This window comes from Kogia breviceps, chromosome 10 (genome assembly GCF_026419965.1).
Source record: "Kogia breviceps isolate mKogBre1 chromosome 10, mKogBre1 haplotype 1, whole genome shotgun sequence".
NCBI lineage: Eukaryota > Metazoa > Chordata > Mammalia > Artiodactyla > Physeteridae > Kogia > Kogia breviceps.
In genome coordinates, this window is record NC_081319.1 from 26,059,890 (window position 1) to 26,080,721 (window position 20,832).

The window sequence follows — 20,832 nt, forward strand, 5'->3', positions numbered from 1 at the left end:
GGCATCTAGTGGGGGGAGGCCAGGGATATTGCTTAACCTCGTACAATGCACAGGACAGCTTCCAGCACAAAGAATTATCCTGCCCAAGATGCAGATACTACCAAGGTTGAAAACCCTGGATTAGTGTCTCTGAGGGTACGGGCTTTCCTGGATTAGAAGCACCTTTAGTTGCAAAGAAGATTGCCCTTGAAGCTCTGTCACAAGTCCGGCCGTGTTCCTCTACTCCTCAAGCGTGTGTGAATCACCAGAGGATATTGCGCAAATGCAGATTCAGATTCTGCAAGTCTGGATCGGCTGCCGTTGCCCCTGGTCCACAGGTCACACTTTGAAGAGCAAGGGATTTTGAGTTTGTGCACAATCCCCACCCCCTCTCCACTCCTTGCCTTCTCCCTCTCCCCTTCTCTCCATCACCACTCCCCCAGCCTTCCCTATTGTAGTCTATTCAAACCAGTCTGTGCCCTGTCACCAGGGAACATGTGGTGGTGGTTAAACTCCACTGCCTGGATGACAGGTTCTCTGCAGCTGTTGCCAATTTGAAGTTCAGGGTGTGGATGAAATCAGTCGACTTAGCTGGGAAAAAAAGATCCCAAGGGACCCGAGCAGACTAGCCACATGCACTTAAGTCAGCTGGTACCCCAAAGATTTTTTTTATGGTCTCAGACCGTTAGCCTGGGTAGAGCCCTTGACTTTGGTGATGCCCAGACTTGATACAGCTTCACATTCACATTCACATTCTAAACCAGACGTTGAAACTGTTTCTAGAAAGTGCCAGATAGTAAATATTATACACTTTGCAAGTCATGCAGTCTCTGTCACAGTGACTCACTTCTCCCATTAGAGCAAGGAAGCAGCCATAGACAGCATGCATAGATGTGGTTGTGTTCCAATAAAACTTTATTTACAAAAACAAGTACATAGTGAGCTGGATTCGGCTCATGGGCCATAGTTTGCAAACCCCTATTCTAAAAAATTCCTTTTTCTTCATGTCTCTGCTTCAGAAAAAAAAATATATTGGGAAAACCTTACTAAATCATCAGTATGGGTTGTAAATGTATAGAGGGCAAAAAGTGAGTAGATATTCTTTCTTTTACTGAATTGCGTCTTTCAAGTTGGCAGAAACACGGTTCTCTGCCTATGCCAGTTGTGTTTTATTTGTTTTGGTTTGGTTTTTTTGTTTGTTTTCGCAGGGGTGGAGTAGGGCTAGAGAGGGCAATAAATGAGGAACAGTAAGAGGTGCCAAAAGAACTACCAGCACATTTAAGTCTGCATTTTCTTCTCTCTGGCTTGAGCGAATACCTTCTGCTCTTAGAATAAATAGAGGGAGGGAACACGGCAAAGGTTGCCCTTCTCTTCCATCAGACCCAGAGCATTCTTTGAAGGTAGTGATTTTTCTCACTGTCACTGGCTTCTGTTGAGACCTCCGATTTGCAGTGAGGAGGCATTGCTTGGACAGAAACGCTGGAGTGTTGTTTAAAGCGCCCTGGCTGCATTTTCGGGTTGACAGTTTAACCACAGGGAACCGCAGGCTAAATTCGATACTGACATCTCCTTGTTGGGGCACGTCCTGTGGGACCTGAGGGAAACCCCCTGCCCCTGTGGCGTGTGGACATTTCTGTCGCTCCTGGCCACGCCGACCCCAGGGACAAGGATAAATCAAGGCGTTTAACTCCACGGTCACCATCCAGTGCCTCTGAGAAAGCCTGCTTTATTAGAAGAGGAGAAAACCCTCTCTGTCTATTAATAAGACGGAGTTCCACTGGAGAGGAAAGCGACCTGGCATCTGTGTCTCGTGCTGCCCGGTGGGATCTTCTGCCAGGCTCTCCAGAATGTGTTGGGGCCCTGAAGATGCCAGCGTTAAGTGCAGGGTCAGACGATGGGCTTCCTCCAGAGCTCTCTGGAGAACTTAGTTTGCAGTTTCCACCTCCCATACCACAGCTGTACTCGTACACACACACACATACACACACACACACAAAGTGGAACAGAGAGTTGCATTTCCTCTGGGTAGAGAAGTCAGCCCCAGCTGCAGTGTGGAGGCACAAGTTATTTTTATTATTATTTTAGTGGCTCATCTTCAGTGAATATCATGATGTGTCTGGTCCTGTGTGGCTCGTCTCAGGTTCGTTCATTCATATAATCACGCCTTCAGCAAGTATTTGTTTGTCTTTTACAGTTGGCTGGGTGTAAATTTCTTGGAGCATGCGCTCTTTCATTGGGGACTCTTAGGCCTTGCTTACTTTCTTTCCATGTATCGAATACCAGCTACTGAGATCGGGGCTAGCAAACAGGAGCCAGCTCCTGCCCTCTTGGAGCTTATAGGCTCGCCCAGGAGATGGAGAGGAAATCAAAACTACACAGATTTATGATAGTTGTGATGAGGCTTAAAAACGTAAGGTGGGACTTCCCTGGCGGTCCAGTGGGTAGGACTCTGTGCTTGCACTGCAGGGGGCACAGGTTCGGTCCCTGGTCAGGGAGCTAAGATCCTGCGTGCCGCGCAGCACGGCCAAAAACATAAATGAAATAAAAACGAAAGGTGTGTATTTTCTCACCCAATCATCACTAAAGCTTTGGAACTCAGGTACTATTGTTAGGCCCATTTTACACATGCATCTCAAGAGGTTCAGAAGTTGCCCCAAGTCACCTTTCAGTTCTGCTCAGAGTGAGTTAGAGAGGGAAGGAGTGTTTCTCAGGGTGAGGTGTGAGCTGGGATAGTATAGGTCCATCTTGGGGACACGGAAGCTGCTAATTTAAACAGATCTCCAGCAGTGTGATCAATAAGACAAAATATTTTTGCAGTCTGAGGGGCTCACTATAAACCACACGTTCCTCTCATATTGGAGAAGCCCCAGATGGTGGGCCGTGTAATGAACCGCCAGAGACAATGAGACTGCTTCCTGTGACCATGGGTTTTTTGGTTCCTGATGGTTGGCATGCCGCTCATCCTAATTACAATCTGTTAATCTTTAACTCCTGGCCTGCTCCAGGTCAGAGGGTGGTTGCTTTTTCCTAGCTGTGGGCAGCATGAGGGTTCATTTACCGTAACTCCACCAGCAGGATGTCCGGCACTGCTAGTTCCAGTGTGGTAAACCGGGGGCGGGAGGGGGGGGCAAGATCCCTGCTCCCAGAGGGCATCCATTTGGCTACCAACGTAAACATAACTTTAAGAAAATAATTCAGAATGGGGACTTTAAACAAGGGTCAAGTGCTACAGAGTGACTGTTTGGGGGTGGGGGACAACTTTGCTCCTTGAGAAAGAGCAATCAGGGCGGGCACCATGGAAGAGGTGATATTTACATGAGGTCCTTAGTGATCAAAAGAAGGCAGCCATGCAAAGGGGATAGTTTTCCATAAGGGGCTGATATGAGCTTGCTGGTGTGTGTTAAGCGCCGCTAAAGCAGCGTCAGCCAGGGAGGAGCATTTAGTCCACGATCTTGGAGAGACTTTGACATCTCCCTAAGGTTTCTGGATTTGACCAGTGGTGAAATGAACCACAGAGCCGCTCTGTTTAGAGGCAGGCACACAATTATTGCTCATCTGCGGGCAACACTGGCCATTTTGTGCATGCCCTGTGTGAAAGAAGCCCCTGAAGAGGAATCTGAGTGAATGAATGAGAGCATACACATCTCTCCTGTCTGGAGTGAGCCGGTGGCATCTACAGTCCTACCCGCACATCTCCCAGCTTACATTTAAGTAAAACTGATAGTGGGCTCTGAGCTTTGAGCGACAGGGCTCTCTGGTTCTTGCCAGAGGACTTCTCTTTTGTGGGGATTGGAGACGCTTAAGGGTATCCTGAGATTTCCCAGGAGGCAGAAGTACAGTTCCATAGAGCATCATCACGCCCGAGCAGAGTGGAAGCTCTCCTTCCTCACGTTTACTTGCTCGTTGAATATGAATGTCTTCACAAACAGGACATTCTCAGAAATGCATGACTTTGGGGGTGATAAAAGACAGGTTCAGGAAAACAGCATGTTTGGGAATGTACAGTATTTGCTAGATTATCTACCCGGACCCTAATTCCAAAAGCCCTGCAAAGATCGTCACGCCCGCCCACGTAGCTTTTGTTTCTCGTGTGATTTTTGAAGGTTTTTTTTTTTTCCTTCCTTACTAGAGTTTATCTGCTCAGGCTAGTCATTCATCATCCTGCGTTGCCATCCTCTCCGCTCCGCCTTCAGCTTGGGGAGGTTCTGGAAGTGATTAGCTGTTGTAAATTAGCTTTTATGATGTGTATGTCACAGACAAGCAGCTTGGAAAGCAGGAGTCAGTCTGAGAACTCCACTCCTCTTACCCTGCCAGTTATCCCAGTAATGAAATTTTTTTTTTTTCCCAGTAATGAAATTTTAAAAAAAGAAGAAGTGACTGGAAAGTGTGACGCTTGGCGGAATAATTTCTTTGTAGGCATATCCAACGTTTAAATTGAGCTCTTTAATGAGAACACTGCATTAATTTTACACCGTTTTATTGAGTTGTAACCTACATAAGGTAAAGCAAAGAAATATTTAAACTGCATCTCAAGGGATTTGTACCTGTGCGTCCTTTTGTAATCATCACCCAGCTCGAGGTAGAGAACATTTCCTGTGTCCCTCCCACTCTTCTGACCTCTGTCACCACAGACAGCCTTAGCCTGTTCTTGAACTTCATATAAATGTAATCGTGCTGCCTGTCCGTGTAGTTATTCATTCTCGTTGTGTAGTATTCCAGTATAGCATGGTTTCTCAACTGGGGTATTATTGACATTTGGGGCTGGATAATTCTTTGTTGTGGGGACTGTCCTGTGCATTCTAGGGTGTTTAGCAGCCTCTCTCTGGTCTCTACACACTAGACACTAGTAGCATCCCCTACCCCCAGTAATTTCCCCTGGAATTGAAAACGATTGCATCACATAACTATACTACAATTTTTAAGCAACTTTTTATTTGGAAATAACTTGAAACTTACTGAAAAGTTGCAAAAATGGAACAAACAATACCCATAAAGTATTTACCTAGATTCACCTATTGTTAACATTTTATCCGTTTGGTTTATCATTCTTGTGTGCACACGCACACACACACACGCCCACACACGCACGTGCACGCACGCAGACACACATGCACACGTGCACGCAGTGTATTTCTGAACCATTTGAGAGCGAGTTGCATCCATCTCGGCCATTTACTACCATATACTTACGTGTGTATTTCCCAAGAATAAGGATCTTCTCTAACATTATCCTAATTATCAGTTAACCACAGTAAATTTAGCATAATACATTTATGAGTTAGCCCCTGTCCCAATGTTTGCATTTGAGGAAAAATTATCCTTTGTAGCATTTGTTTTCATTACAGTGCAGGTTCCAGTCCAGGATCAGGTATTGTATATAGTTGCTGTGGTTCCTTAAGATCCTTTAGTCTAGAACATTCACTCAGTCTTTGTCTTTTATGATTCTGAATTTCTTTTTAAAAATACAATGCTTTTTCTTCTGAATAGAGTATTCCTCATTTGGGGTTAGTCTAGTCTTTCCTCCTGAATCCACTCAGGGTATGTGTTTTTGACTGAAAGACTCCGTAAGTGGTAGTGTGTCCTGCTTAGGGAATCCCATCTAGAGGGACATGGTGTCAGTGGCACCTCATCAGTGATGGAGGTGGTCCCGAGTGTTGTCTGATTTCTCCACTGTATAGTTACTAAATTTTCTCTCATAGATAATAAGCGATATGTGGGGAAATAGTTAACACCATGCAGATATCTTGCTCCCCAATCAAATTTTACCCCCTAAATTTAGCGTATTTCGAGTCTTGAATAAGCCAATCTTTACCTACAATGGTTACAAAATGATGATCTTCCAAATCCAGCCCTCCTTCTGCATGCAGACTCCAGCCTATCATGTACAGGAGCCCACTCTTCTCCCCCATTTATTTATTGGTATTTTTATCTGTTATCAGTATGGATTCATGAATTCTGATTTTCTCAGTGGTTTATAAATCATTACTGTTTGAATGCTCAAATTGCTCAGCTTTGGCTGGTGGGATCCCTTTGAAGTTGGGTCCTGTATTCTGAGAACCAATCCCTCCCTTCGTTTTTGTTTTGTGTATGTGGGTTTTTTTTTTTTTTTAATTGTTACCAGGAGCATTTATTTATTTTATTTTATTTTTTAACGTCTTTTTGTTGTTGTATTTTATTTTATTTATATTTCATACAGCAGATTCTTATTAGTCATCCATTTTATACACATCAGTGTATATATATCAATCCCAATCGCCCAGTTTATCACACCACCACCACCACCGCCCCGCGGCTTTCCCCCCTTGGTGTCCAAACGTTTGTTCTCTACATCTGTACCTCAGTTTCTGCCCTGCAAACCAGTTCATCTGAACCATTTTTCTAGGTTCCACATAAATGCGTTAATATACGATTTTTGTTACTCTCTTTCTGACTTACTTCACTCTGTATGACAGTCTCTAGATCCATCCACGTCTGAACAAATGACCCAATATCGTTCCTTTTTATGACTGAGTAATATTCCATTGTATATATGTGCCACATCTTCTTTATCCATTCGTCTGTTGATGGGCATTTAGGTTGCTTCCATGACCTGGCTATTGTAGAGTGCTGCAGTGAACACTGGGGTGCATGTGTCTTTTTGAATTATGGTATTCTCTGGGTATATGCCCAGTAGTGGGATTTCTGGATCATATGGTAATTCTATTTTTAGTTTTTCAAGGAACCTCCATACTGTTCTCCATAGTGGCTGTATCAATTTACATTCCCACCAAAAGTGCAAGAGGGTTTCCTTTTCTCCACACCTTCTCCAGCATTTGTTGTTTGTAGATTTTCTGATGATGCCCATTCTAACTGGTGTGAGGTGATACCTCATTGTAGTTTTGATTTGCATTTCTCTACTAATTAGTGATGTTGAGCAGCTTTTCATGGCCATCTGTATGTCTTCTTTGGAGAAATGTCTATTTAGATCTTCTGCCCATTTTTGGATTGGGTTGTTTGTTTTTTTTTAATATTGAGCTGCATGAACTTCTTGTATATTTTGGAGATTAATCCTCTGTCCGTTGATTCTTTGCAAATATTTTCTCCGATTCTGAGGTTTGTCTTTTCGTCTTGTTTATTGGTTTCCTTTGCTGTGCAAAAGCTTTGAAGTTTCATTAGGTCCCATTTGTTTATTTTTGTTTTTATTTCCATTACTCTAGGAGGTGGATTAAAAAAGATCTTGCTGTGATTTATGTCAAAAAGTGATCTTCCTATGTTTTCCTCTAAGAGTTTTATAGTGTCCGGTCTTACATTTAGGTCTCGAATCCATTTTCAGTTTATTTTTGTGTATGGTGTTAGGGAGTGTTCTAATTTCTTTCTTTTACATGTAGCTGTCCAGTTTTCCCAGCACCACTTATTGAAGAGGCTGTCTTTTCTCCATTGTATATTCTTGCCTCCTTTGTCATAGATTAGTTGACCATAGGTGTGTGGTTTTACCTCTGGGCTTTCTTTCTTGTTCCTTTGATCTATGTTTCTGTTTTTGTGCCAGTACCATATTGTTTGGATTACTGTAGCTTTGTAGTATAGTGTGAAGTCCAGGAGTCTGATTCCTCCAGCTCTGTTCTTTTCCCTCAAGACTGCTTTGGCTATTCAGGGTCTTCTGTATCTCCATACAAATTTTAAGATTTTTTGTTCTAGTTCCGTAAAAAATGCCATTGGTAATTTGATAGGGATTGTGTTGAATCTGTAAATTGCTTTGGGTAGTATAGTCATTTTCACAATATTGATTCTTCCAATCCAAGAACATGGTATATCTCTCCATCTGTTGGTATCATCTTTAATTTCTTGCATCAGTGTCTTACAGTTTTCTGCATACAGGTCTTTTGTCTCCCGAGGTAGGTTTATTCCTAGGTATTTTATTCTTTTTGTTGCAATGGTAAATGGGAGTGTTTCCTTAATTTCTCTTTCAGGTTTTTCATCGTTAGTGTATAGGAATGCAAGAGATTTCTGTGCATTAATTTTGTATCCTGCAACTTTACCAAATTCATTGATTAGCTCTAGTAGTTTTCTGGTGGCATCTTTAGGGTTCTCTGTGTATAGTATCATGTCATCTGCAAACAGTGATAGTTTTACTTCTTCTTTTCCAATTTGTATTCCTTTTATTTCTTTTTCTTCTCTGATTGCCGTGGCTAGGACTTCCAAAACTATGTTGAATAATACTGGTGAGAGTGGGCATCCTTGTCTCTTTCCTGATCTTAGTGCAAATGCTTTCAGTTTTTCACCCTTGAGAATGATGTTTGCTGTGGGTTTGTCATAGATGGCCTTTATTATGTTGAGGTAGGTTCCCTCTATGTCCACTTTCTGGAGAGTTGTTTTTTTGTTTGTTTGGTTTGTTTTGTGGTAAACAGGCCTCTCCCTGTTGTGGCCCCTCCCGATGCGGAGCACAGGCTCTGGATGCACAGACACAGCGGCCATGGCTCACGGGCCCAGCCGCTCCACAGCATGTGGGATCTTCCCGGACTGGGGCACGAACCCGTGTCCCCTGCATTGGCAGGCGGACTCTTAACCACTGTGCCACCAGGGAAGCCCTTCTGGAGAGTTTTTATCCTAAACGGGTGTTGAATTTTGTCAGAAGCTTTTTCTGCATCTATTGAGATGATCATATGGTTTTTATTCTTAAATTTGTTAGTATGGTGTAGCACATTGATCGATTTGAATATATTGAAGAATCCTTGCATACCTGGGATAAATCCCACTTGATCATGGTGTTTGATCCTTTTAATGTGTTGTTGGATTCTGTTTGCTAGTATTTTGTTGAGGATTTTTGCATCTATATTAATCAGTCATATTGGGCTCCAAAAATTTTTCTTTTTTTGTAGTATCTCTGTCTAGTTTTGGTATCAGGGTGATGGTGGCCTCATAGATGAGTTTGGGAGTGTTCCTTCCTCCGCAGTTTTTTAGAAGAGGTTGAGAAGGATGGATGTTAGCTGTTCTCTGGATGTTTGATAGAATTCACCTGTGAAGCCATCTGGTCCTGGACTTTTGTTTGCTGGAAGATTTTTAATCACAGTTTCAATTTCATTACTTGTGATTGGTTGGTTCATATTTTCTATTTCTTCCTGGTTCAGTCTTGGAAGGTTATACCTTTCTAAGAATTTGTCCATTTCTTCCAGGTTGTCCATTTTATTGGCATAGAGTTGCTTGTAGTAGTCTCTTAGGATGGTTTGTATTTCTATGGTGTCTGTTGTAACTTCTCCTTTTTCATTTCTAATTTTATCGATTTGAGTCCTCTCCCTCTTTTTCTTGATGAATATGCATAATGGTTTATCAATTTTGTTTATCTTCTCAAAGAACCAGCTTTTAGTTTTATTGATCTTTGCTGTTGTTTTCTTTGTTTCTATTTCATTTATTTCTGCTCTGATCTTTATGATTTCTTTCCTTCTGCTAACTTTGGGTTTTGTTTGTTCTTCTTTCTCTAGTTCCTTTAGGTGTAAGGTTAGATTGTTTATTTGAGAATTTTCTTGTTTCTTGAGGTAGGCTTGTATAGCTATAAACTTCCCTCTTAGAACTGCTTTTGCTGCATCCCATAGGTTTTGGGTCGTCGTGTTTTCATTGTCATTTGTCTCTAGGTATCTTTTGATTTCCTCTTTGATTTCTTCAGTGATCTCTTGGTTATTTAGTAACGTATTGTTTAGCCTCCATGTGGTTGTGTTTTTTATGTTTTTTTCCCTGTAATTCATTTCTAATCTCATAGCATTGTAGTCAGAAAAGATGCTTGAGATTATTTCAATTTTCTTAAATTTACTGAGGATTGATTTGTGACTCAAGATGTGATCTATCCTGGAGAATGTTCTGTATGCACTTGAGAAGAAAGTATAATCTGCTGGTTTTAGATGGAATGTCCTATAAATATCAATTAAATCTATCTGGTCTATTGTGTCATTTAAAGCTTGTGTTTCCTTATTTATTTTCATTTTGGATGATCTGTCCATTGGTGTAAGTGAGGTGTTGAAGTCCCCCACTATTACTGTGTTACTGTCAATTTTGTCTTTTATAGCTGTTAGCAGTTGCCTTATGTATTGAGGTGGTCCTATGTTGGGTGCATATATATTTATAATTGTTATATCTTCTTCTTGGATTGATCCCTTGATCATTGTGTAGTGTCCTTCCTTGTCTCTTGTAACATTCTTTATTTTAAAGTCTATTTTATATGATATGGGTATTGCTACTCCAGCTTTCTTTTGGTTTCCATGTTCATGGAATATCTTTTTCCATCCCCTCACTTTCAGTCTATATGTGTCCCTAGGTCTGAAGTGGGTCTCTTGTAGACAGCATATATATGGGTCTTGTTTTTGTATCCATTCAGCAGGCCTGTGTCTTTTGGTTGGAGTATTTAATCCATTCACGTTTAAGGTAATTATCGATAAGTATGTTCCTGTGACCATTTTCTTGATTGTTTTGGGTTTGTTTTTGTAGGTCGTTTTCTTCTCTTGTGTTTCCCACTTAGAGAAGTTCCTTTAGCATTTGTTGTAGAGCTGGTTTGGTGGTGCTGAATTCTCTTAGCTTTTGCTTGTCCGTAAAGCTTTTGATTTCAACATCAAATCTGAATGAGATCCTTGCTGGGTAGAGTAATCTTGGTTGTAGGTTCTTCCCTTTCATCACTTTAAGTATATCATGCCACTCCCTTCTGGCTTGCAGAGTTTCTGCTCAGAAATCAGCTGTTAACCTTATGGGAGTTCCCTTGTATGTTATTTGTCTCTTTTCCCTTGCTGCTTTCAATAATTTTTCTTTGTCTTTAATTTTTGCCAGTTTGATTACTATGTGTCTCGGCGTGTTTCTCCTTGGGTTTGTCCTATATGGGACTCTCTGCGCTCCCTGGACTTGGGTGGCTATTTCCTTTCCCGTGTTATGGAAGTTTTTGATTATTTTCTCTTCAAATACTTTCTCTGGTCCTTTCTCTCTCTCTTCTCCTTCTGGGACCCCTATAATGTGAATGTTGTTGCGTTTAATGTTGTCCCAGAGGTCTCTTAGGCTGTCTTCATTTCTTTTCATTCCTTTTTCTTTATTCTGTTCCACAGCAGTGAATTCCACCATTCTGTCTTCCAGATCACTTATCCGTTCTTCTGCCTCAGTTATTCTGCTATTGATTCCTTCTCGTGTAGTTTTCATTTCACTTATTGTATTGTTCATCTCTGTTTGTTTGTTCTTTAGTTCTTCTAGGTTTTTTTTAAACATTTCTTGCATCTTCTTGATCTTTACCTCCATTCTTTTTCCAAGGTCCTGGATCATCTTCACTATCATTATCCTGAATTCTTTTTCTGGAAGTTTGCCTATCTCCATTTAGTTTTTCTGGGGTTTTATCTTGTTCCTTCATCTGGTACATAGCCCTCTCTGCCTTTTCATCTTGTCTGTCTTTCTGTGAATGTGGTTTTTGTTCCACAGGCTGCAGGATTGTAGTTCTTCTTGCTTCTGCTGTCTGCCCTCTGGTGGATGAGGCTATCTAAGAGACTTGTGCGAGTTTCCTGATGGGAGGCACTGGTGGTGGGTAGAGCTGGCTGTTGCTCTAGTGGGCAGAGCTCAGTAAAATTTTAATCCTTTTGACTGCTGGTGGGTGGAGCTGGCTACCCTCCCTGTTGGTTGTTTGGCCTGAGGTAACCCAACACTGGAGCCTACCTGGACTCTTTGGTGGGGCTAATGGCAGCCTCTGGGAGGGCTCACGCCAAGGAGTACTTCCCAGAACTTATGCTGCCAGTGTCCCTATCCCCATGGTGAGCCACAGCCCCCGCCCGCCTCTGCAGGAGACCCCTCAACACTAGCAGGCAGGTCTGATTCAGTCTCCCCTGGGGTCACTGCTCCTTCCCCTGGGTCCCAATGCACACACTACTTTGTGTGTGCCCTCCAAGAGTGGAGTCTCTGTTTCCCCCAATCCTTTCAAAGTCCTGCAGTCAAATCCTGCTAGCCTTCAAAGTCTGATTCTCTAGGAATTCCTTCTCCCATTGCTGGACCCCCAGGTTGGGAAGCCTGACGTGGGGCTCAGAACCTTCACTCCAGTGGGTGGATTTCTGTGGTATAAGTGTTCTCCGGTCTGTGAGTCACCCACCCAGCAGTTATGGGATTTGATTTTACTGTGATTGTGCCCCTCCTACCGTCTCACTGTGGCCTCTCCTTTGTCTTTGGACGTGGGGTATCTTTTTTGGTGAGTTCCAGTGTCTTCCTGTTGATGATTGTCCAGCTACTAGTTGTGATTCTGGTGTTCTCGCAAGCCTCCCTTCACTTTTTATTTTTAACACTTCCTTAGTTTTTGGCATAACAAAATGTCCCAGGCTCATCTTTTACCTTCCCTCCTCCTATCCTGGAATTAGCCATTTCTCCAAAAAGTCCTGCCTGATTCCTTTTAGTGGAGAATGCTAGAAAATACCACAATTTATTTATCCTTTCTCCTGTTAATTGACATTTGAATTGTTTTTAGTTCTGGACTATTATAAAGAAATCTTCTCTGAATACCCTTGTACATTTTTTGGATCCATAAACTGACTTCTGTTAAGTATATAACCAAGAGTGGCAATGAAAAGTCACAGAACAACAGGGACTACTGTATAGCACAGGGAATTATATTCAATATCTTGTAGTGACCTATGTTGGAAAAGAATCTGAAAAAGAAAATTTATGTATATATTTATATATATGTGGAAATAATTTATATATAATGTGTATATATAGAAAGAATTTATATCTGTATATATATATATATATATATATATATATAAACTGAATCACTTTGCTGCACACCTGAATCATTGTAAATCAACTGTATTACAATTTAAAAAATAACATACATACATACATACATAAAAAGAAGGACACAGGATCTCCACACTCTGGTTATATACCCAACAGAAATGAGTACATTAAGTCAACCAAAAAAAGTGAACACAGGTATTCAAAGCAACTTTGTTCATAATTCATGTATGTATATATATACACACACACACACATATATATATATACACATACGCACGCACACACACACATATATATACACATATATATGTATATTTAGCTTTAGTGGGTACTGCTAAGTAGTGTTCCAAAGTGCTCATAACAGTTTTGTGAGGGGAGCGAAAGTTGTTGGCCCCATTAGGTGGGGTAATCGATGGCAGGGGTTCTAATGGGCCAGTGCAATCCAAAGACATGTTGTCTGTGACCAGAAATGGCAAAGTTGCTCATCTTTTCCATTGATAATGAGTGGGAAATGCTGAGATTTTGCCACCTGGTCCATTCTTAAACTGCTGTTTTAGAGACTGCTGCTTTAAGATGGGCAAAATGGAAGTTTCTGAAGTCAAGAATCTCCTGCTACCTTCAACACGGTTTTCATCTCAGGGAGGGCAGTGACAGCATGTAGGGAATGCAGGCTCATTGCTAGGGGTTCCTGCTGTTAAAGAGCATTCGGGTCACTGCTTTGTTTTAAAAAGTGTCTCCCCAGGAGAAGGAGGAATGCCCCCCCGGAGTCCCACTCACATCTTCTGACTGCTAGGGGCCCATTTGGAACCCTGGAACAGTCATTTGCTAAACACCCTGAGAGAGTAAATATCCCTCTGTCTACACCCAGGGAGCCACTTAGTTTTCAAGACATCTGGGATAGAGGCCCAGGGACAGCAGGCAGAGCAGGAAATTGCTGGAGGTAAACATGGAAGTGAACTAGTCCAGTATCATGGGACTAGACTCTAGGCTCAGTGTTGCTAAGAACTGCTTGGGCGTGGCCCGGCCTCTATAGCTTAAAGGTTCTTTGTCCAAAATATCTTTCCTTTGGAGCTTATAGTTCATCATTAGAACCAGAGAGGTGATTGAGCACTTTTTAAATTCTGAACAGAAGAAACATCACTTATAAGATACATGATGGACTCTTAAGTAATTTTGATGAACCTTTGGAGGAATTCATGACTATTAAAAAAACAGGGCTTCCCTGGTGGCGCAGTGGTTGAGAGTCCGCTTGCTGATGCAGGGGACACGGGTTCGTGCCCCGGTCCGGGAAGATCCGGCATGCCACGGAGCGGCTGGGCCCGTGAGCCATGGCTACTGAGCCTGCGCGTCCGGAGCCTCTGCTCCGCAATGGGAGGGGCCACAGCAGTGAGAGGCCCGCATACTAAAAAAATAAATTTAAAAAAGTAAAAAAACATCTTGGAGCTTCCCTGGTGACGCAGTGGTTGAGAGTCCGCCTGCCGATGCAGGGGACACGGGTTCGTGTCCTGGTCCGGGAGGATCCCACGTGTTGCGTGACGGCTGGGCCCGTGGGCCATGGCCGCTAAGCCTGCATGTCTGGAGCCTGTACTCCGCAATGAGAGAGGCCACAACAGTGAGAGGCCCGCGTACTGCAAAAAAAAAAAAAAAAAAAAAAACCAACAACATCATCTCGTGGCTGCATTTTAACCAGGTGTCCCCTCTATCTATGTGGACACTGGCCCACTGTGGAATGGGGAGAGCCCTCCTGCCCTACTTTCTGAGCGAGCCTTTGTGCAGTGTGCAACTGTGCAACCGTACGCAACGACCCTGGATAGATAACCGTTCAGATGACCCAGAGCGACGGGACTCCCATGGCTGCACGTTTGTATTAACCTCTGTGAACCTTTCCTCTCTCTCCCCCAGGCCTCTCCGCAGATGGTGGTGCCAAGCGCCAGGAGCACCTCTCCCGGTTTTCCATGCCCGATCTCAGCAAAGACTCCGGGATGAACGTGTCTGAGAAGCTGAGCAACATGGGCACGCTGAACTCGTCCATGCAGTTCCGCAGCGCCGAGTCCGTTCGCAGCCTGCTCTCCGCCCAGCAGTACCAGGAGATGGAGGGAAACCTCCACCCTCTCAGCAACCCCATCAGGTACAGAGACCTGCAGGCCCACGGGAGGATGCATCAGAGCTTTGATTTCGATGGGGGGATGGCGGGCAGCAAGCTGCCGGGGCCGGAGGGCGTGAGGATCCAGCCCATGAGCGAGCGCACGCGGCGGAGAGCCACTTCCCGCGAAGACAACCGCCGCTTCCGACCTCACCGGTCGCGGCGATCCCGACGCTCTCGTTCAGACAACGCCCTCCACCTGGCCAGCGAGCGCGAGGCCATCTCTCAGTTCAAAGAAAGGCCCCCCCTGAGAGCCAGGGAGGACTATGATCAGTTCATGCGCCAGCGGAGCTTCCAGGAGAGCCTGGGCCAAGGGTCCCGGAGGGACCTGTACGGCCGGTGCCCCCGGACTGTATCGGACCTGGCTCTGCAGCACGCCTTTGGGGAGCGATGGGGACCCTACTTCACCGAGTACGATTGGTGTTCCACCTGCTCCTCGTCCTCGGAGTCTGACAACGAGGGCTACTTCCTAGGAGAACCCATCCCCCAGCCCGCCCACCTGCGGTACGTCACGAGTGATGAGTTACTGCACAAATACAGCTCGTACGGCCTCCCGAAGTCTTCCACGCTAGGTGGCAGGGGACAGTTGCACAGCAGGAAAAGACAAAAGAGCAAAAACTGTATCATTTCTTAATCCGATGGAGGTCAGGGGATAGGGGAAGATGGGAGGTAAGAATGTAAATTCAGAAACTTGCACTGTTTTAAACGTTAAAGCTCTTTGCTTTGGTGGTTCCGGGGAGAGATGAGAAGAGCTCTCTGTTGATGGCGGCAAGGTCACCGACTGACTCGATAGGTAGTCACCGTTCTTGGCATGTTGAATATTATTTGCACATTTCACTTTGGAGACGCTATAGACTCTACGGAGGCCAGGATTGGTCACCTCCTTCCCGTCCGTCTGTGTTGAGCTGCCACTGGCAAGATGGCAGAATTGCTTCCCGCTCGCTTATATATATAGCCTCTCTGGTTCTCTTCCTTTTAGGACCCTTTTTTCCAGTACGTAATTTGTTTATTAGCCAGGACCCAAGACTAAGTTATTTACATGTCCATTGTAAATGCGATGTAAATGAGAGTTCTGATAAAATATTTTTGTATTTTGTAATATCAAAGGAATTTCTATATCGTAGGACCCCGTGGAGCCTTGCATGCACGTCCAGCATTGTCTTTGAGTAGTACTCCAAGGTGGTCCAGGACCACTTTTTTTTTTTTCTTTTTCTTTTTTCTATACAAATTTGTTACATGTCAGTGAGACCTTTTTCAAAGGAGTTTATTCAATTTGGCTTTTTGTGGCTGAAAAAAAAAAATTACCTATTACACCCAAAGCATTTGATGCTCCATCTCTCTTAAGGAGCCATCCTTAAGTCCCCTCCCAGCCTCAGTAGAATCTCTTCTCTACAAAGTGATAGTAACTTTTTTTTTATTTATAATTGCCAGCGTAACTTTTGCCAATTAGAAAAACCAACCAGTGTCAGTCAGGTTCTGTGAGAAACGCCATCCCTGCTGGGAACATTGAAGTTGCTTACCATTGATCTATCCCTTGGGGAAAATAAAGTGACTGTGAGTGGTGCGGTGTGTGTGATGTCAGCATGACATTGTTTTGAATGTGGCATTATTTCCTGGTGCTCGTTTCCTGGATCGTATTATCCGCTTTCCTTTACCAAGGCAGACAGCTGCCTTAGCCTGACAACCGGTTGTCCTCGGTGCAAATGAACTTCAGCTTTGGGAATTTCGGGCCAGAAAGGTTCCGAGGGACTCTGGGAGTGATGGTGTGTTCTAGGTCGTAGGTCATACGTGGAGAAGGAACAGGTCAAGGGTAGAGACTGAAGGGGAATATGGAGGAAGGTCAGAGCAAAGAAGAACTTGTGGACGTGAAGTAGAGGAGAGTTGACACCCACCTCGAGTAGCCCCCAGTGCTTGTGGGGAAAAAACCCAGTTTAATGCGCTCCGTAACCAGAGTATCTGGGTTACCCAGAAAGATTGAGCTGCTCAGGAGATTTCCGTGTGATGCTTTTGAAAAACAAGTGTTGCTGAAAGGGGAAGTTTCCATTTTGAACTTTGGGGACGGTCAGTCAGATAGAAGATGGGCTCAAAAGTGAGTTTGCTTAAAGAAGACATTTAACGGTTGTGTTGTTTATAGTTAAATAAAACCTCCTACCTTGCTTCAGTTAAAAGTGAAGCGCTTGCTTTTACTTCCATTCTCCTCGTCCCCTTCGTGGATTGTGGCAGTCGAAATAATCCATCGGAGGACCCACGTTTAGTGAGGTGTACTGTCGATGTAGAACACAGTGTATCTCAGTGGCCATCTGCCGTGGTGAGGCGAGCGTGGTCTCTCTTCAGTATAGTAGTTAATATTTTCTAGTATTTTTTTATGGGGAGAATGTGAAAAGTGGCTTTTTAGACACCATCCCAAATGGGTCTGGGGGAAAGAAGGCTGTAAAGGATGTGGAAGTGGCACTCCGTTCAGGATGTATTAAAATAATTTGCTTTTCAGGTATTAATAAGACATTTGTCATTGTCACTGATGTTTTAAAAAAGCAATGCAAATGTTGGTTGTGGCTGTTTTCCGCATGCTTTCTTCATATCTAAATGCTTCATTAATTATCCAAGCCTCTGGAGAATTAACTCTATTACGTTTGTATAGTGAGTTTGTAAACTGCTTGGCAAACTGATTAAGAAATAATGTACACCACCACGCTACCAACGTGGCAGGTTTCTGGTAGAAATTGGGCGAGTCCAATTTGGAGTTCTAAGTTGCTGGATTGATGAGAATAGAAAGGCATTTTGGAAAAAGAAGAGAGAGAAGAAAGTGGATCATTTAACTTAGTAAATAACTGAAAATAATGTCTGTCCTCTGTGGCCTGGAATCCAGGGAAAGAAATTCTCCTAGTGAACGTTGCTTTCTAACTCTTTCCTTTTTAGAGTACCTCTTACATTTCCCAGATGAGGCTTTAACCACCGTCAGCAGAAAGAAGAAGGTGGCCTAGAAACTGACACCTAATTAGTACCCAAAGGGCGAGAGGAATAAGCAATTTCAGATCTAGCTGCCCAGGGAGCTTCCATCAGCTGAACTGGTCAGAGCTGGAGGTGTGTTGAGATGCAAGCCTCAGGGTCAGACGGTCTATAAGCAAGATCACCTCCATCGAGTCCGTCACTGCCAGTGTCTCCTCCCCACCCCACATGCAGCCAGGCACCTTATGGAGAATGCCGATGGAGGACAGGTAAATCCTCACAATGAGGTTGGGACCTCCAAGTATATGCCTTAGAGAGAGCAGGATATCATTGTATTGGGAGTTCCACCTGTTAGTGCTAACTTACACGTAACATCCCAGAATCCCATTCCCCAGAATTCAGTGCATTCGTTTCTGAGGCAAGATCTGAGGGGTCCTTGCCTGATCATCACCAGCTCTTCTTGGTCAAGTTTCACCTGTGGGTAAGGCTCGCACTCACCTCTTCTTAGATCATCATTTCATCTTTAATAGGCTGTTTTTAGAAAAGTCAAACAGTTTCTTTTCTAATGCCTTGGGTTTGGTTTTGTTTTGTTTTGTTTTCCTACCTCTCCTCATATTGATCTTCTTATCTTTTGGATAAGACCCCACTTTAGTGTTCATTTCATTTCCTGTTGCTGCTCAATTCAGTGGCAGCAGAACTGGCCCTTTCCCAAGCAGAAGTCAGTGACAGTTTCCTGAATGGCCCTGCCAGTGCATAGCACCCTTGATATGATGAGCAAGTTTGTTAGCAGGCTGGTGGCATTCAGGTACTCTTCCATCTGTCATAGAATTCTGGGATTTCTACCAAGTGTGACGGTAACTGAGGTCCGGGAAACCAGAACCATACTTCCCGTTTTGCAAGTGTTCAAGGGGGGAAATTTTTTAGTGTTGCTTGTCTGACCCCCTCTTTTCATATTCACCTTCTGTTCTCTAGTCCTTCCTTTCCACCCTCAGCCAGCCCCGTGAACAAGCAGTTTTGCGTTTCTCATATGCGACCTGAGGACAGCTCTTCCTCATCCTCTTTTCCCATTCTGTAGGATGTTTCTTCAATACACCAAGATTCTATTTCTCTCTCCTGCGGCAGCTCTCTGCTTCTTGGGTACCGCCAGCCATCGTTGAGTTCAGCTGGGGCCAGTAATACCACATATGTAGCATGTGCTCTGCCGTCCCTGCAACCTGGGCAGATAGAACCAAGGTACCACTGTATACTTTCCCAGAGAGCATGGATGCAGCCTCAGAAATCTTTGCAACACTCCAACCATCCAGGACTAGTTGATCAAACTGATTTTATTTGTCTGATAACACATCTCATTTGTGAACTGATTCTTATTTGTCTTTCTACCTTGGGCTCTTTTGCCCAAAACAGTATACCAGCCATTTAGGGAAGCATCATCCATAAATAACTGTGAGACTCCAGTTTCTGTGCCCCCGTATTACAGATGCTAAAGGAGGCTGACTTCTTTAGGCTAAATGAAAACAGCTCTCTTTGGCCTCCTTTTCCATTCTCCCGTTCTTGGTCCTATCACAGACAGAGGTCAGATAAGAGTTCCTCCTATTCTTTGTCTAATCCCACCTTCTAACAAGAAGGAACACAAAAATTTAAATTCCAAGGAGAAGTGCTCTTTGCGTGTTTGTCTCTAACAGAAACCAGATGCTAATACATAAGGAGGAGAATCTATGACAAAGGAACGGGAACAATGGCTTCAGTCATCTGAGGATTTCATGCTGAAGGGCTGCTATTAGCACTGTTTAGCACCTTCAGGGCTTTGACAAGGGCTCTGCAACAGCATTCCAGGTACAGGACACAGCCAAGCCTCCTCTGCATATTTGGAAGGCAGTTCCAGATGGCCGCCTCTTGAGGTGCGTTTCTTAAAGCGCAAGAGAAGTGGAAACGAAGAGAGTTTTGCCTAGCCTCCAGTGGCCCGTCCCTCTGGGGCCTCAGCAGACACCAGAGCCTGTTCGTCTGACCCCTCGGAAGCAGTCATCAAGGTTAGGATCAAAAAAGGATTTCAATCTTTTTCCATTTTCTCATAGTAGGAGCCCCTTCAACCCAAGACTCCCATAAAATATAATATACTGTTGGGAGCTATACTGTTTTATAAGCTTACTTCCTGCTGACAAAACTAGCTTTCCCCAACAGGAATAAAAAGGCGGGGGGTGGGGGGGAAGTCACGTAGTGTTAGAAGACATTTCTGTGATTTAGATACGATGACTCTGTAGGAAAAAAAAAATAAAGCCTTGTTCTAGCCTGAGAGTTTTCTGAGACATCCCTCAGCCTCCTGAGTATTTGGCCGTTGATGGGCCATAGGTCGCTGACCAAGCTTTTCTAAATTTTTCAGAGAGAGTTACTCAAACCTCTCTAGTTAATGTCCATGTTTTTCCATAAAGCATTTTGGTTCTGTCGTGGACCCTGACTTCACATTCTAAGACCTATGGGTCCTCCTTATTCCATAGTAAATTAGGACTTTGGCAGTTTTCCCGCTCCTAAACACATTCTTTCCTGTACAGGATCACTTTGTCCATCTCCTGCTTTAATTCCAAGTACGTAAACAAAACCTCAAAGGGCCTGAGAAGGTAAGGCACGCCAGAGTCTGTGTTGTGTGTCGGGTGTCAAGCTATTTGTTAAGAAGGTCTGCAGTAGACCTTTGGTGTGGGCTCTGCCAGAGACTGTCGTGAACACTTTGCTTGAGATCCGTGCCCTGTAAAATGGATATGATGTTTTACTGATGTCTGTAATACATTTGTAAACTTCCAATAAAATTTGAATAAAAGAAATGTTGCCGTTCTTCTCAGTCTTCCCTTGCTTTCCAGGTTTTTGGAAATCGTTGACCTTGAGGATCTCAGCAAAAGAAGAGAGAGGCTGCACGTGTCAGGGGGGTGAGATTTGCTACGAAAGATGAACCTGATTGTTTAAGTCAGGATTTCTCAACCTGGGCGGTGTCCACATTTTGTTCCGGTCCATTCTTTGTGGCAGAGGACCGTCCTGGGCACTGTAGGATGTTTAACAAT

At 43.7% G+C, this 20,832-nt stretch overlaps 1 protein-coding gene across 5 annotated transcripts in view; it reads left to right on the top strand.

Moving 5' to 3' along the window:
* Positions 1 to 20,598, top strand: part of PRICKLE2 (prickle planar cell polarity protein 2) — a 349,942-nt gene extending 329,344 nt beyond the window's left edge. For all 5 annotated transcript variants that reach the window (XM_059075783.2, XM_067043732.1, XM_067043730.1 and 2 more), the window contains one exon: positions 14,599 to 20,598. In XM_059075783.2, coding sequence (XP_058931766.1) covers positions 14,599 to 15,473 — 875 coding nt within the window. In that variant the 3' untranslated portion in view covers positions 15,474 to 20,598. The remainder of the gene's footprint in view (positions 1 to 14,598) is intronic.
* Positions 20,599 to 20,832: the final 234 nt, after the last annotated feature.